Source organism: Poecilia reticulata, linkage group LG9 (genome assembly GCF_000633615.1).
Source record: "Poecilia reticulata strain Guanapo linkage group LG9, Guppy_female_1.0+MT, whole genome shotgun sequence".
Taxonomy (NCBI): Eukaryota; Metazoa; Chordata; class Actinopteri; order Cyprinodontiformes; family Poeciliidae; genus Poecilia; species Poecilia reticulata.
In genome coordinates, this window is record NC_024339.1 from 21,501,336 (window position 1) to 21,519,017 (window position 17,682).

Consider the following 17,682-nt stretch of genomic DNA (forward strand, 5'->3'; position numbering starts at 1 on the left):
TGAACCTGCTGGCAGCTCTGGTGATAAATTCTCCTAAAACATGCTTTACACATCTGACGTCTTTCTGGAAATAAACTTGAAGTGTGTGAGATATAGGGCTGTTGTAAACGATTATTTTAGTAATCGAGTAATCTATAGATTTTTCTTACGATTAATCGAGTAATCGGATAAAAACAATTATGAAATAAAATATTGGTAAATCTTCCATAACACCAGTGTTACTATCGGATATCAACATCAGTCTATTTTTTCCACATTTGAGCTTCCCTACTAGTTACTTTTTTGTAGACCGGGGGAGCAATACGGGATATTTACGGCTTCTCCGTTCAGAAACTCATCTACCAGCCATGTTCCGCCTCCCGTTTGTTCAGACCGGGATGATATAAGTTTATTGTGCGGTTCGTCCGTAAAGCTGCTCTTACCCTGTAAGCATCAACCCTCAGCCGCCCGCTGTGTTCAGTCTCTCCGCTCACCTGTATAAATCCTCTTCAGCTTCTTCCCGCCGTTCAACCAGCAGCTCCGGAGCAGAAAGGCTGCCGAACTCCCGGCATCGCGCCGGTCATTTTAAGGATGTTTATTGGTCCCACAAAAACGATGAAAACCCGGAATTATCACCAATCAGTAAAATCCCCACGGGCCGAACTTGAAGATTGGATGTTATGCCGCTAACACGTAGCTTCCGTCAACAACTCAGAGGCGGAAGTCAGAGCTCCGCTCAACGCAAATAATGTTCCGGCTGAAACACGGTGCGCTAAATGATAAAACATAAATTAACGAAGCTTCGAGGCAGGTCAATTTTCCTCGAGGAATTTTAATAATCGAGGTACTCGAATCACTCGAGGAATCGTTTCAGCCCTAGTGAGATATTAATCACCCTAGAAACAAAGCTTTACATGACGGCATTAAAAAATATATGATGAATAATTTAATATGAAATAATACAAAACCCACAAATTATTTCCACTCTTACGTTTACACTCTTAAGCTCGACTTGTACTCCAACTCCTATAATTATTGACAAGGGCAAGGATGTGGAGAAAGTCATAAAATATTTTTTTTATATATATAACAGCAGCAGAGTCTCACCCTTTTTTACAATTTTTCTCACTGCCTGTGGTGGATAGATAAAATTGGATTATTGTCCCGTCTTGTTTTTCACAATTCAATTCAGATTAAATATTTTTGACTGAAATAAATTTAGCTCAATTCAATCATATAGAACAAATGAACCAACTATAAAACATAAATAGTTCATTTTTATATATTTTATAAATGCATACAGAAGTGGATCCTATAAAATTAAGTCATGTAGGTAGATTCAGACGGAAGTTGTAAAACAGTACATTCAATTTCAATGCCAAACATTTTACTTTAATCATATACACCCTCAGAATTATGGTATTATTTACCAAAAGAGTTTTTTTTTTATCATCTTCTTTGGTGATTATTTTATTTTCAGGTCATTTTCACATCCATAGCAGGGATTCCCTTAAATATGGAGGAAAACTGTCTTATCATGTTGTGGCATCTGTAACCCTTGGACCTGCTCTCTATGCGAGCAGTTTGATAAAACGACATATAAAAAGAGACTTTAATGTAACTGAATAACTGGATTGCAGGTGTAGCTGCTCGGGCTTTTATAGGCGGCGTTACAGTTGGATGAAGAGCAGCCTGTGTTTCCCCGTGCCCCCACCTTCTGACTGACTGTCCAACTTCAGCAGTTTCTCTCCTTCAGAGCTGTGTTATTTTTAGCATCGCCTCTGACATCACAGATCACGTGACCTAACACACCCGTGTGCCGTCCCTTCTGTAAGGTAGCACTCGCTGTGTCTTCCTCGTGGCCCCTACCTCCTGCATGCCTCGTTTCCCCCCCTACCCCCCCCACCCCCCCATGAGCCCCATCATCACCCGTGGTTCTCCATGCAGCTATTTTTAGCAGCAGTGCTGACATCACAGATCTGAGGAAGCAGACGCGAGCCCCTCCCCTCTCCCCTCCGCTGCTGCTGCTTTGTCTGTCCTGACAGCCACAGCTGTGCCCCCCTCTCCTCCGCCGCTCTAATGATACACGAGGTGTCGGTTATAGGCTTGTGACAGACGGGGCCGACTCTTGCCATTCACCGCCCTTGGTTTTGGGTGTTTCGCCTGCGCTGGGCCTCACTTTTCTCACATCACCCCTGACCACCATGCAGCCCATCTCATCTGCAGGACAGCAGCACAGCCACAGAGACTCTCAGCATGTTTATGTAACGCTGTGTTTGTGCGTGAGATTTTGGGGGGGGGGGTGTGGGCTTGTGCGACGTTGCTTTGTTGAAGTGCATTTCTGTATGTGTTAAGAAAGAAAAGAGAGAGGCTGAAAAAACACATGTCCCCAATTAACAGCGATCATTTTGCCTCTTGTGGTTTTACAGTGAGCCCGTCGCGTCACAGCATCTCTGAGTGGAGGATGCAGAGCATAGCGCGCGATTCAGACGACAGCTCGGACGAGGAATTCTTTGACGCCCATGGTAAATTATATTCTCAGCTAACCATACTGCTTTATGTTTCTGCTTTCTTTCTTCTTCAACTGGTCAAGCTTATAAGCTGCAGCTCAGTTTTTAAGCTTCCCAGATACCCAGCATCCTTTGGGTCTGCAGCTGCAATAGGAGGGTGTGGTGCTGCAACCACGCTCCCCTGAAGGAAGAGGTGGCTGGAGACTTGGGGCCACGTCTTTCCTCCTGACGTCCAACTCAGGAATCTGTTCACCAAAACACTCGGCTCTTTTAAATGCACACAGACGTCCAAGCAATAAGCGTCCCTCTGGAAGCCATCGTTTGTCTGATGATGTCATGTGAAACGAGAACAAACATTCAACATTTTGCATTTTTATTATTTTCACTCTGACTCTTCTAACTCGATAATCTCCCCTTATTGCAACCAGGGCAGGAAAGATTAATCATTATTCATCAATTAATGAAATAAACAACTAATTCAGTAATGTTTTAGTAGTGGTTAAATTAAAGTCAACAGATTTTTTAAATATGATTAATCGATTGTCAGAATAATTGATAGATTTATCGATTACTAAAATAATCCTTAGTTGCAGCCCTAATTCTAACTTAAACTTGTTTCTGCTTGTGACTGGAAAACAGGAACTGCATTGACGTTTTGCTGGCATCCAGTAACTGATTAAGTGATGCATCAAATATGCTTAATATCAAATACTTTTGTTTTTTTTATTAAAAATAAAAAAAGTTAATTTCAGTGAATTCACAACAATTAGTGTTGGTGGTAACTGTGATGCTAGCAGTTATATAAAGTATAATTGGGACTGTTTTTGCTCATTTGCAGCAGCATGTAGAGTTATTTCTTCTTCTTGGAAAAATGTGTTAAAGTCTTAAAATAAACGGTTGCTATGGAGACTCGGTGACCTCCGAGATGCAACTTTCTGCTGCAGCTCTCCAGTAACAAGCTATGGAGATATTTTACTTCTCTTATTCCGCTGTTCATTGTGCTTGGCGCTACTTGGTTGCTCCACCAGCTTTGTTTGGCAAAGTTCCACTTTTTTAAAAATATTTGTTTGATCACAGCTCTGAATATAGTGTATTTGCAAGTCTAGGTGAGTGAATATTTCCTCACTTGTGAAACACATGTTTGCCTTGCAGGGACGGCAAGCTCTTTTGTCTTCCCCCATTTTGAAGAACTAAGGCTGTGTCTCATATATTTGTCCCAAACTGAAACAGAAAGTTATGACTCATGTTCAGTTCATCCCAAAGTTTTTCTGTCAGGTTGAGGTCAGGACCCAGTGTCATCTGTTTCCTCGTGGACCTTGTTTTGTGTACTGGTGCACAGTTCTGTCCCAATCCTTTTTTCCCCTACATGCATACAGAAATGCTGTCGTTCAAAGCCGACACCGAATCTTTTACTCATTCTCCGGTCTCTTGACTATTTTAAATGTCTCTGTTTAGAATAAAAACCCAAAGCATTAAAACTGCTGGAATTGGAATTGATACAAGCAGAATAAAGATATCAAAGATTACGAGCCGCTTTAAAGAATCTGCATTTGTTGTTTTCATTCCTGCTTTCACAAGTCCAAGTGTAATAGAGCTAATGTTTTAGTCCGGATTATCTAAGAGCATTAAAATATCTCTGCGTTTCAAAATCAGAAGCCAATTTCAGTTGTTTTGCAGATGCAATTTTAATTAACATTTGCTATTTAAATGTCAAGAACGTCAGAGAAGCTGCTAGAAATAAGACGTTAATGGGTGAGTCTAGGATGGCGTACTTGAGAAAGGAACCTTATGTAATGTGCAGAATGATGAAAGAAATTTCCGTTCAAGAACTTCTGAGGTTAATCACATTTAATATACATTTTTGGCCCTATGTTTTGTTAAATATCAGTAAAAAAGGACAGCAGTTACTGCGCGCTGCTTGAACACAATCTTATAGTCTTGCAAAAAAATCTCATGGTGAATAAAAACATTGTTTGATCCTGGACAGGATGACATCACAAACATCTTGAAATCACTTTTTGTCCCAGACTGTTTATGAATGTTGCCTGTCTGCTTGTGTTTACTCTCTGGAGAACCTTGTAAAACTGCAGGTTTGTGATCGTAGGGATTTCTTATGAATTTTCTTGTGTTTCTTGTGAATTGATTCCTTGCACTGTATTTCAATTTGCTATGATGCAGCGAAATGAACTTAATATGTTAAAAAAGGAGCGCATCACTGAAATGTTCCCATAGAGTAAATTATAAATGTAATTTAATAACACTTTTGTCCATTTGAAACCTTCAAGCTTCCTTAAAAATGTGCTGTAAGAATAGCAGTTTATTGGATGAAAAACAGATAATTTCTGAAAAGTCCTGATTTCACCCTATTTTCACTAATTAATTTCTGATTCCTGTTTGAGTTAGATGACTCTAATCAAACCAATATAACCCAAAAGGAACACCCTTAGGTACATGTGAGTTACTATGTCCTTTTAGTATACTGGCAGTGCAATATGAGAAATCTCTTTGAATTGTTGGTTGTCAAGCTTTTTTAAAAATGTTAGGAATTTAAAAATCAGACAAAGGTCCCATACAAGGTGACTCCATTTTGAATCTACAAAAGCCAGGCATTAACTGACCAAAGCTACAGCAGTGTGACTGAATGAGAAATGGAGATTTATATATAAAACAATAGCCAGCACTCAATGGAGACGCAACTAATTATTGTTTAATCCCACTCTGTTTTCTGTTTTTGTGTCTTCAGAGGATCTCTCGGATGGTGAGGAGGTTTTCCCAAAAGAAATTGCCAAGTGGAACTCCAACGACTTCATGGACAAGATTGAAACTGTGGACACGGACGATAGTCCTGGTACGAAGAGCAGCACTGATCGAAGCTTCATTCCCAACAGGAACTCTTCTCTGACTTAACTGTGTGTATAAACCTGTGTTTTCAGAGAACTTTAAGGAAATGAGCATCGATTATGACAGAGCATCGAGCGAGGACAGACTGGATGAGGTACGTGTGTGGAAATGTTTCAGAAACTAATTCAGCTTCTTCTGATGCTGCCCTGTCAAATATTAAGCATGCATGAATAGGGCTGGGCAATAAATCGATAACAATACATATTGTGATAGATATCGATATCAATAGACAATTTCTAATAGAATTTCCAATAATTTCATGGAACATCCATCCAGAACCGCACAGCATACTGGGGGATGTAGGCAAAGGAAACGGTTTAGCTGCTCGACCTCTCACAGCCAGCTAAGCAACGTTTGTGGCATCTACTAACTCACTCACTCTTTTGTTACCGAGCAACAACTTGTGGTTACCTAGCAACAACCTGTTGAGTAACCTGCGTAGCAGCAGTTTAAGTTTTCACCGCTTAAAAATAAAAAACAAAAGCTTGGAGTGAAAGGATAAAATGAATACAACAGCTTGAGAGAAAACTGCAGATAAAACAGGAAAGATCACATCACCAGTTTTGCAGTATTTAAGATATTTAAAACAAGAAACTAATCAATATTGACTGATGTAAAATGTGTTTTTTCAGTCATATGGCCCAGCTCTATTCCTGAATAACAATACCAAAAATTTTTTTTTTTTAAATCCCACAACCCAAACTTGCTAATGTCCATTTTAAGCATAAAAACTAAATTAAATAGAAACGATGACCTTTAGCTCAGCTGGGTTTATGAGACTTTACACTTTGGAGGATAAGAGAAAGGCCGTTTGTCCCTGAGCCTTTCTGTCCTCTTGTGTTCAGATGCGTGACTCTCTTAGCGGCCAAGCCGATAGCTCTCCTATCCCCACCATCACGGTAACGAGGCACCAGTCAGTAAGTAAACATTTTGGCCCCATAGCACCTTGGGGCAGAGTAAGTCCCACAGGAAGGCCCACCACCACCCAGTACTGACTGCCCCTCCTTTTTCCGTCGCCATTGCCCAAACTCTGATCCATGTGTACCCCTCGACCTCACCACCCTCTGTTCAACTTGCTTGTACCTGCAGTCGTGGCATTGAGTGTGCGTTTATGGTGGTTCTTTGACAATGTGAAGTTTTGGATCGGACACACAAGACAAAACTACACATTACTCCATGCAGTTTATTGTGACATCCTCCAGAAGCATGATTGTTGTCATACAGGTGGAGGGTGGCTCTGCTCTGTCTCCCCCTCTCATGGTCCTCTGCCCCTCTATGGTTGTGAACAGAAGTCTGCTCTGTGGTACGTGTTTGGAAAGCCTGACGCAGAATGTCATCAACAATAACTGAGGGACGTTTTTTATTAGCAAGGGGAAAACCCTCTGTCATGATGATAAAAACCAAGCAAAGCATCAAAACATTCTCCGTGCATCAACCTTTGTCGCAATTCTGCCGTCCCTTAGGAGAGCTCGTCTCAGCAGAGTCTGCAGCCTTCCAAGATCCACGTCTTGATACTGGTTCTGCACGGAGGGAACATCCTGGACACGGGCGGAGGGGACCAGAGCAGCAAGCAGGCCGACGTCAACACCATCAGCACGGCGTTCGACACAGTCATGCGCGTTCACTACCCCGCTGCGCTCGGACGCATCGCCATCCGCTTGGTGCCCTGCCCCGCCATCTGTGCCGAGGCCTTCTCTCTGGTCTCCAAGTAAGAGAAAACACTTGCACACATTTATATCTGCAGGCTCCAGGCAGTGCTTTGACTGAGGGTTTGTTGTCATCGGCTACGACGGCTGTTTCTCTTATATAAAAGTCCAGCTTGTGACTCAGGTCATCCTCCTCTTCCTTGGTTTATTTGCTTAAGCTCCTTCTTCCTCTTTTTGCAGCCTGAGCCCTTACAGCTATGATGAGGGATATCTGTCCAGCAGCCAGGACCACATCCCGCTCGCAGCTCTGCCTCTGCTGGCCACCTCGTCTCCACAATACCAGGACGCCGTGGCCACTGTCATTGTTCGCGCCAACCAGGTGTATTCCGACTTCATTAAGTCTCAGGATGGCGCGACCTTCTCTGGCCAGGTCAGACGGTGTTCAGAACCGGGACAGGGCTGTTCATTTCTCACATTGGGTTCTTATTGACAGTTTTGCTGGTAAAGTTATTCTTCACATTTTACAGCTGCAAACATCAGCATGTTTTGTTGGGATGTGGTAGATACAAAGTGGTGCATTATTGCTGAGTGGATAAAAAATTTTACAAGTAAAAATAAACAGATCTGAACCCAACATGTGAATTTGTATTCACTTCCCCTTATTCGACCTTTTGCTGTAATTACAGCTGCAAGTGCTTTAGAGTATGTCTCGCTCTAACAACTTTGCACGTCTAGAAAGTGAAATCTTTGCCAAATTTTCTTTGCTAAATGGAACAATCTTAGTCAGGTCGGACTGTAAGCATCTGAGCAACAATTCAAACTTCTACGGATTCTCAGAAACGTTTTACACAGTATAAGTCTTTTGGAGCCACTTTATCCTTGAACTATCTGCTGAGCTAGTCTTCATGATGCTGTTTGTTCTCTAATGAACCCCTGAGGTCTGGTTTTATACTGAGATTAAATTATACACAGTTGCACTTTATTTACAAATTAGCTGAGTTCTGAGAGCAGGTCATTAAATTTAGAGGCATCTGAGTAAAGCGGACAAAACACAAACGCACACAACCTTTTGCAGATATTTTATTTTTGAAAGGAATTTAAAGCGATGCGTTACTTTTAGTTCTACTTCTACTATTGTGCAAGACTTTGTCTTGATCTGTTACATAGCAGCTTCTGCTTTTTGGTCTTGCTTTGTAGTTCTGCAGACTTTTTAGAGTTCTCTAGTTGAACCATTTCTAGTCCACTCAGTGTACCTTTTGTGCCGTGTGTGCTTTAAAAATAAATGCAAGAGAAGAATAAAAGAAGAAGCATCAAACATCCAAAAAACATTTGCAGATGAAGGACATCTGAAAGTAGTCTTCAAAAAGCAAGATACAAATCTGGCTCATCCTACAGTTAATCAGTAATCAGACATTGAACCAGAAAATACTCACAAAGCAGCCAAAGACCAAAGACACTCTTTGATTATAACCTTCAGAAACATTTATTGACTAAGGCCACTTTAATGGATTACTTAGATGAAAATCTTTTTAAAAATGTAATGACTGAAGACTTTTATACATCACAATATATTATTGCTACTTTTTGATATTATGTGAACCGTCTTTCTGATGTTTGACCTGTGCAGGTTTGCCTCATTGGGGACTGTGTGGGAGGAATATTGGGGTTTGATGCTCTCTGTAACAGCACCCCCACGGTAAATGAAAGCCAGAACAGCAGCCGCAGAGGCAGCGTCATCAGCGTGCAGGTAGGATTCTAAAGGCACATCAGACACAGTTTTTATTAACTGGTCCATTCCTGCACATATTTGTCATCTGTAAGTTGTTGAGGTTTTCTTTCTTCTTCTTTTCGTCGTTGTGATTCGTCCTCCTGATTTGCTCATGAAGGACCAGGACCTTCTCTCTCCCGGCATCATCGTCAACAGCGGACATGGGTCATCATCCCCAACACTGGAGAGCAGCCGCCACCTGAGTCGCAGCAACATTGATATTCCTCGTGTCAGTTCAAGTGATGACACCAAGAAGCAGCTGCCGCGCAAGAGAAGCGACTCGTCCACCTACGAAATGGACACAATTAAACAACACCAAGCTTTTCTGTCAAGGTGAGCGATGACTTACCTGAGGAACTATTTTCTTCTGACACGTTTCAGTTCTTACTTAATGCCAGCTTTGCTGAATACGCTGTGATAGTAGCGTGCTTATTCAACAGTATTTACAACCTAGAACACTTTAGTATTTTTTTCCACCTTACAAACACAAACTTTTGCCTGTTTTACCAGGATTTTAAGTGACCGACCTATATAAGTACTAGCTGCCACCCATTTGGATTTTGTCCTTTTAACAACTTTCCACATCTGAATAACTCAGACACAACATAGATCATCTTTGCGTGTCAGTTGTTAAGTCTTCCCACAGATTTTCAATTGGACTTAGCTCTGGACTTTGACTAAGTCATTCTAGTCAAAGCGTAACCATTACAGCTCTGACTGAAAATTTATTGTTGCCCGCCTGCTGGAATGTTGATCTCAAGCGTTGATCTGCCTCCTAGTGGTTTTCTTCTTGGATTACCCTGAATTGGATACAGGATACTTTGTTTCTTTGTCTTCACGATGCTGTTTGTTAGCTAATGTTTTTCTAATCAAACCTCTGAGGCCTTTACAACCAAGTGCAGGTGGACACTTTTTGCTGCTCAGGAGACAAATGAAATACACTGGAGTTTATTTAGAGTCGGATACAAATCTGATACACACTTTCAGATTTTTGATATGTTGAAAATAAAGTAGCATTTCCTTCCACTTGACATTGTACATTTTATTTTGTGTTGATCTGAGACTTATGATAGTGACATGACAAAAAGTAATTCAAGGCATTTGAACGTTGCAGCAAACGCCTGAAAGACTAACAGCTGTGTGATTTTTTTTGTTGTTGTTGTTTTTCCCAGCTTGCACTCTAGCGTCCTTAAGAGCGACGCAGGGTCCCGCAGGTCGAGCAGCAGCACCATGCTGGACGGAAGCTCCCTGGGGAAGTTTGACTTTGAGGTGTCGGACTTTTTCCTGTTTGGTTCTCCGCTGGGCTTGGTGCTGGCCCTGAGGAAGACTGTGATCCCTATGCTGGATGGTGAGCTTCTTCATTAAGAGGAATGCAGTAGTTTTAAGCGAATAATGTGTTTGGGCATAAAAATGAACATTAAAGATGCCTCTGCTGGGCAGCTTCATAATTAATTTTTTCATCTGGTTTTGTCTGCTCTTCCCTGCCATGTCTTTGGTTGGATTTCTCCCTCTAGTGGCCCAGCTGAGGCCGGCCTGTCAGCAGGTCTATAACTTGTTCCACCCAGCTGATCCCTCCGCCTCCCGCCTGGAGCCTCTGCTGGAGCGGAAATTTCACCTCCTCCCTCCTTTTAGCGTGCCCCGTTACCAACGCTTCCCCCTCGGAGATGGAAACTCGGCCTTGCTGGGTGAGTTCCTGGCAGGAGCGATGAATGGAGGCAAAAAGTGCCACGTGAAACAATTCAGACCTGCCGGGTTCTTTGGAGTCATCACAAGCACAAATGCAGAATTTCATATAGTAGATTTATTTTGAATTTCTCCCTGTAAAGGAGACATTTTGATCGTAAGCAGCTGTCCTGTTCGTCGCACACAGCACATGTCATAGTGGCACACCATGAGTCCACTCACGTAGTACACTGTCTCAGAGAAAAATGATACATTTTTCTACTGTTTGTCTTCTGTGAAGCAGGTTATTCATCTAAATGTGGTCATAGTCCTGATTTTGATTTCTGTTTTTGGACGTTATTTTAATAGAGTAACCCTTAGAACCTCAAACTGTCCTATTTGGCTGTAGATGTTTAGTGTAAATGAACCAACTAGTTACTAAAAGAAGTTTTTATCCTCAGACTTAAGTTTCACATTTTCTAAGATCCAGGATTTAGTGATCAGAAAGTATTCACTGCTCTCCACATTTCTTATCTTACAGCCTTACTCCAAAAATATTTTTTTGTAAAATGGCAATTTTTTTTGCACATTTATGAAATAACTCCTCAAAAATCATGTGTATATCAGTTTTCACTTCTTTTGCTCAGCATTTTTAGCAGCAGTTCTTCTTTGAGCGCTGGTGAGCTTGACACAGATAGTTTTGTGTATTTTTGCCCATTTTTCTCTGCAGATCAAACTCGGTAAGGCTGGATGGGCGGCGTCGGTAGATGGCCATTTACATTTTTTCCAGACGTATTAAATTAGATTTACCTCCAGGTCCTGGCTGGGCCACTGGAGGATATTCACAGAAATCCCCTGAAGCCACCCCTTTATTATCCGAGTATTGTAGCATTGGAAAATGAGATCATTAGCACTCTGAAGATGTTTCTCCTAGTTTTGGCTGCTGTCATCTTAACTTCAATGAAAGGATAATCAGTGAAGGCAGGTTGCCATGAATGTCACGAGGAATGCAGTAAAACCTTGTGCATATAAGTTTTAATTTTAATTTTTATAAATTTGCTGAAAAAATAAATAAATAAATAAATAAATAAATGTTTTTACTTTGTAATTATGAGGTCTTGTGTTTAGAACATGTTTGGGAAATTATATTGAATCACTTTTGGAAGGAGGCTGTGACAAAGCAAATGTCTGGGCGAAAATGAGCTGCAGTAATAAAACTTTTATCAGTATTTATCAGTGATTATCAGCATTATCTAGCTTCTTGTGTTTTATGTATGGTTGTAAAACTGGTTATTATGACCATTCAAGCTGTGAAACAGTTGTAGTCTAGAAGTGAGGTCCGCTAAGGGCTTGCCTTTTGTTTTATGTCCAGTTGTTCTTGCTTCATATGTTTTTGTGTCTTCCCTGTCTCCTTTCCTTCCTCCTCTCTCGGCCTCCTGTTCCCACATCTGCACACCCGGCCTTCCTAAAACCACCCCCGACCTCTGCCCTTCCTCCTGCTCCCGCTCCTCCACCTCCCTCTGTAGTGGAGACAGTCCAGAGCAACGCTCAGCTGCTACTCGATAGCGGGCCCCCCCTGTCCTTTCGCTGTCAGGAGACCATCAGTGAGACCTGCATTCCTGTTCCTGTGCTAAACTGGCAGGAGAACTCCCTGAAAGCCACACCCGCCACCTTGGAGTGTGTGTAGCCTCTCCTGTTCACCTCCATCTTTCTCCGCCCTCACTCATTCGCTCCTTGCATTTGTGCTTTGTTCTCTTCACATCCTCGTCTGTCTGTCGTGTGCTTTGAAATCCAGACCGATTTTGCGTCTGCTTTAGATATCGTCCGAATGTTTCCATTGCTGTTATTGCACGAGTATGACATGTGACTCGTGTAACTGCTCACACTTTAACAGTCGTTTTTCCAAACTGCAATGAACATGCAACATTTTCAGTGAGTTTTAAAACATTTATTGGGTGCACAGGTTTGAGTTTAATGTGTATTTTAAAATTCTGAATATACGCCAAAACAAAAGTTTAGTTAAGTTTCCCTTAGCAGGTTTCAGAGAAACGTCACATCATTTCTTGAAATGAGAAATTGCCTGTCTGATTCTGGCTGGATATATGACCCGTCTTTTTACCTAAATGGGTAGAGGTCAAGGTCATTTCAATTGATTGGCTTCAGTGGTGAAGAAATGGGGAGCTCCTATTGTGACAGGCTTCTGCATCATAGAAGAGAAATAACACTGGATCTTTCTCCTGGCAACTGTACGACTGTTGTTTACATCCCAGCATAGTTTAACATTTAACATGTTTTTCTTAACAGTCTAATACTAATACTTCAGGATTCATCAAGTTGCTACCCTGTCCTAAGCTGGAAGATGCTCAAAAACTTAATTCATTCACAATCAATTAAGTTAAACATTAATGTGGATTAATGCTGCTGCCTCTAAATCAGCAGCTTCAAAATGGAGTCCTTCAAATTTTTCTGCTGGCCCCATGGAGAAGCCGAATGCTTTTGGGGAAAGTTAGAAGGAGGTCAGAAGAGGTAAATATTAAGCCATGTTTTAGTGCTGCAGTCAAAAACGCCTAACCTGAGACAGAGTCAAGACCAGACAAGTCCAGACAAGTCCAGGATCAACATCCAACCACTGAGAGACTATCGTCCCCACTTAGTGTGTGCTGCATCTCATGATTAATGAAACATTAACAACCTAACTGTTAACAGGGCCCTGGACTAACTGGTTGGACTGGTTTGCCTAACTCGCTCATGCCGCCGCCTTGCCACAGTATTTAGGTGAACCAAATCAAAACAAAAACACACAAAAACAATAAATTAAGCTAATTAAGCACACAAGTCACTGTTTATCACACAACTCTTGAGAGTTTACTGCAACTCTGGTGTGATAAATCCAGGCAAATGTTTCGTCATTGACTGCAGACAGAGTGGCTTCAGGCAGCAGGTGGCGCTGGAGGACCTGACTCACTCAGCATTCATTCTTCCTCCATGTTTTACAGACAAAAGCATCAATACATTTAGAAATGTTTCTCCCTTTGGTTTTATCTTCAACACGCAGCTGCCCTGGTGGCAACATTGAAATGTCAAAAGTACAAAACTGAGACCAGTAGTCGTCTCAAGTAACACAACACGACCACACTGTTGAGAAGCATGCTCGGATTAGACAAGGTGAGGCTTTCAGCATTGCGTAACTGTCAGGCATGGTGGTGGCAGCATCATGTTGAGGGTTGAACTACCACCACTGGTAGTGATACAGACTCAAAATTAGTAGGATCACGGTGAGGGTCCGTTTCAATGCAACCAAAACACTTAATTTCTCAATTTTCTTAAAACCTGGACACAAGGGCAACGATCTGAAAACACCTCCAGTCTGGTCTCCAGAATAAATGGAGCAGGCTGACTTTTACTCTTCCAGAACAGCCAGACGTTCTTCCCTTTGAAAATGCTTTAAAGCTGGTCTGTGAAAACATCCGAGTCATTTCTTCGTTTTGTGATAAGTGTGTCAAATGTCCAACCAGAGGCTTATGTATGTTGCCAAAGGAACATTTCTCTAAATGTTAGTGAGGAGGAAATGGATATTTTTGAGCCTCTTTGTGCACATATGACTCAAGAAAACTGATATTAAATTCAAACCTGTGCACTAAATAAAGTAAATCTTTAAGAGCTCTGAAATAATATGTTAACTGTGTATGGGTCATGCAGCCTGAACTGAGGTTCTCTTTATTTTAAACAAAAATCACAACAAGTGGATGAATCAAGCCATGGAAACACTCATTCACGTTTGTCTGCAGAGCGTCTGCTGTGGTGCGTTTGGAGGGTGTAAGCGTTTGTGTTCTGTGATTTGGGGTTTCTTGATGGGTTTTTTTGTGTTTAGAGGTTAATTCGCTTGTCGACTTTCAGGAGAGTCGATCACGCTCGCTGTGCTGCTTGTGGTGCTTTGTTTGCTCAACATGAAGCTCTGTATCTACATTTTTAATATGTTTTCTATTGGTGATACGGGTTGTCTTAATTTTATAAAATCTCATCATAATTTATCAAGTAATTCACTAGATGTTTAATCTAAATCTTTCCTAGCGGACAATCTTTACACCCTGACGTTAATTTCAATATATGTAGACATTTTACTGTCTGTGTTTTCACACGTCAGTCAGCTGGAGAACATGTGGGCTCCTTGTGGTTTCACATTTCCCCCCTGCAGTCACATGTTTCGCCTCCCTCCCCATCACTGTGAGTCACCCACCGTACCTGTGTCTCTGTCTAATGGGATCTCCTTGTTTGGGCTCAATAGCGGATGTTGTTCAGTCTCATGGTGGTGTCTTCATGGAAAATTCGTACCCCTCATCCCCCATAATGGGCCCCTTCCCCAGGGGCCAACGGAGGGCCAGTGAGATCAGCATTGCCAGCCAGGTCTCAGGAATGGCAGACAGTTTCACTGCCACCAACATAGCCAACAGTAAGTGTTCTGAACGTCCACCAGTCTCTCTTTCTCTCTCTTTCTTCCACTCACACAAACACAACTCCAGTTAGTTCCCCTCCTTCTCTCTCTCTCTCGCTCTCTGGCCAACTTGTCTCTATTTCTGCACAACTACCATAGTTTCTCCTCCCAGCTCTCCTACATCCTCCTCCTCTCAACCCCAGTGCTCTGACTCTACACACACCCTACTCTCCATCTGGAGCTAACTAGCTGGTCAGATGCAGCTTCTTGCAAAAAGTGTTCATACTTCTTGAATTTTCTCACATCTTGTTCTCCTTCCAAACACAAACTTTGTCGTGTCTCACTGGGATTTTATGCAATAGAAGCAAAGTAGTTAATAATTTCAAATGACATATAGTAGACGTGGGGATTTATCGCATCGTCGTTGTCACAGTGAATTTCAATTAATGATGTTTTAAAATGACAAAATTCTCTGTACTGTCAGGATTATTTTTATTATTTTCTGCACCGTTTGTTAAATAAATAATTGGAAATGAGCATCAGGAGGTCATCAGGGAACGGCCATCCAAACCAACCAACTCTTCTTCGCAACTATGCGCTACTTTTTGTTGGTCTGTCACATAGAATCCCAATGAGACGCAACATTTGTCTTGTAACGGGACAAAATGCGCAAAGGTTCAAAGGGTAAATTTGCATTTCGCAAGGAGCTGCAAATACAAATCCTGCACTTCTTTCTCACTCGTCTGGTAAGACGGTCATCGAATCGTTTCCCCCTATATTCTCTGACAAGGAGCCAGTAAGATCAGAGTCCTCCAGAAGAGCAAGCTTAGAGCCACTTTTCACTGTCTGTCTTAGTTTTATCCACTGTCTAAATGTAAATGCAATGACCAAGTGCTGCATTTATCTAACGTTTCAGTGCATGTGGACGCCAATCTCCCTCCCTAAGCCATTTCCACCTCCTACTGCAGTGTGCGCTTAGATAATCGGCATTCTGTTTTCTCTTTGTATTATTGTTAACCAAAGTTCCCTCCCCCCTATTTACCTGTTAGTGTTTTTACTTTTTTTTATTTGTATAATTTTTTTTGTCTCACATTATAACCTAAGATGGGTTTAGTGCACATTTTGAACAATTTCGAAAAATAAATTTCGCCACTACAACATCAGGTGTTCAACAGCATCACCTTGCCATGATGCTTTGACCTTCACTAACAGCTGCTTAGAAATTCACAACTCTGTGTAAACGAGCCTCTCTAATGAATGCGTCTCTTTGTCACGCTTTAAACTGTTTTTTTTTTTTCTGTTACAAATCCATCCATTTTATCATATGGTTTTCTGTTGTTTTTTTTCTCTCTGTGTAGCCAAATCAGAGCAGATTAGCCAATCCAATAAGCTCAGTCTGTTATCCCAACTTGCCCTAACAACCCAAAACTTATTCTCCATAAAAAATCCTCTGAAGTTCTATAAAAAAGCCGAGGCTGACCTGACTGACGAAGATCTGAGTTTTGAGACATACTCAGGTGAAAGTCTAAGTTCCATCTACCAGTACGACAGCATCCAATCATGCAGGCTGGACTGTGCTATACACGACCTGGTGTCGTTGGACTCCCAAGCTGAAGTTGATGAAGGTATTTTTTCTCAAGTTGCGGAAATCACAGCAACTATCCAAAAGCTTCATTCTGCTCCTGCAGAAAGCCTTTTAATTTATTTTTTCCTTCCTCCTGGGATTCTTTCCAAATGGGCTTCTCAAGGACACAGCCACAAGCACTTTCACTCAGTGGGAACAATGTTCAGATCTTAATTTTGTACTTTGGTGTAACAACCTTCACTAACATGATTAAACTCTTGAAGCTGGTCGTGAAATCACTCATCAGTTCTAACCGTCTCTTTCCGTTTTGATGCAGCGCATGATTTCTCACTGCAGTAATCAAAAACACCTTTCTTTCTCACCTGCAGCTGAAGAAGTGAAGCTGATTTTTTTTTATTAATTATTTTATTTATTTATTTTTTTTAAGTTTGCTTTGTGGGTTTTAAGGGTGGTGCAGCTTTCTATGCCAGCTCCTTCTGCTAGAGTTTCATCTTGTGCACCTGCACTGTATTCAACCCGTTCCCATTTGCAGTTGCAGCACGCTGGTGGGGCACAAAGCGCCTGGACTTTGCTCTGTACTGCCCCGATGCTCTGACTGCCTTTCCTACAGTGGCTTTGCCGCACCTCTTCCACGCTTCTTACTGGGAATCCACAGATGTTGTATCTTTCCTCTTGAGGCAGGTGAGTTGCCCCAACCATTTTTTTTTTTTAATCCTGTTGTAGTTTTTCAGGGATTCCTGGGATGAACCGGTTAAATCTCTGCTCTTAGGTCATGAGGCATGAAAACTCCAGCATCCTGGAGCTGGATGGGAAGGAGGTGTCAGAGTTCACCCCCTCTAAACCTCGGGAGAAGTGGCTCCGGAAGAGGACTCACGTCAAGATCCGGGTGGGTGTGAAATCAAGAAAACAGTCCAGTTTGAGACGGCTTACGAACATTAATCTGCTGCGGAGGAATGCCTTCGGTTTGTTATCAACATCTTGGATTCAAGTGTAGGGAAAAGTATCCCTCAAACTTTACACCAGAAAATTTCACAGTATTTTATTAAGGTTAATTGACAAACAGAATAGTGATTGAATATGAAGCAGAAGAATGTGCCAATATCTTTCCACTTCACTGTAATACACTTATTTTTCCTCGTCTGTCGCTTAAAATCCCAAGAAAATACATCGAATCTAACCCTGAAAGTGTGAATACTTTT

General features: G+C 41.7%; 1 protein-coding gene across 5 annotated transcripts in view; it reads left to right on the plus strand.

The window, feature by feature from the left end:
• LOC103470268 (membrane-associated phosphatidylinositol transfer protein 2-like) overlaps positions 1-17,682 on the plus strand; it is a 61,994-nt gene that overhangs the window by 40,047 nt on the left and 4,265 nt on the right. Inside the window, exons 7-21 of one of the 5 annotated variants that reach the window (XM_017306728.1) lie at positions 2,409-2,504; positions 5,233-5,337; positions 5,423-5,484; positions 6,236-6,307; positions 6,854-7,098; positions 7,277-7,466; positions 8,664-8,783; positions 8,923-9,137; positions 9,977-10,152; positions 10,319-10,489; positions 11,993-12,145; positions 14,752-14,916; positions 16,257-16,523; positions 17,016-17,164; positions 17,253-17,369. In XM_017306728.1, the coding sequence (XP_017162217.1) occupies positions 2,409-2,504; positions 5,233-5,337; positions 5,423-5,484; positions 6,236-6,307; positions 6,854-7,098; positions 7,277-7,466; positions 8,664-8,783; positions 8,923-9,137; positions 9,977-10,152; positions 10,319-10,489; positions 11,993-12,145; positions 14,752-14,916; positions 16,257-16,523; positions 17,016-17,164; positions 17,253-17,369 (2,303 nt within the window). The remainder of the gene's footprint in view (positions 1-2,408; positions 2,505-5,232; positions 5,338-5,422; positions 5,485-6,235; positions 6,308-6,853; positions 7,099-7,276; positions 7,467-8,663; positions 8,784-8,922; positions 9,138-9,976; positions 10,153-10,318; positions 10,490-11,992; positions 12,146-14,751; positions 14,917-16,256; positions 16,524-17,015; positions 17,165-17,252; positions 17,370-17,682) is intronic. The other 4 variants (XM_008418581.2, XM_008418583.2, XM_008418582.2 and 1 more) reach the window with 4 other exon arrangements.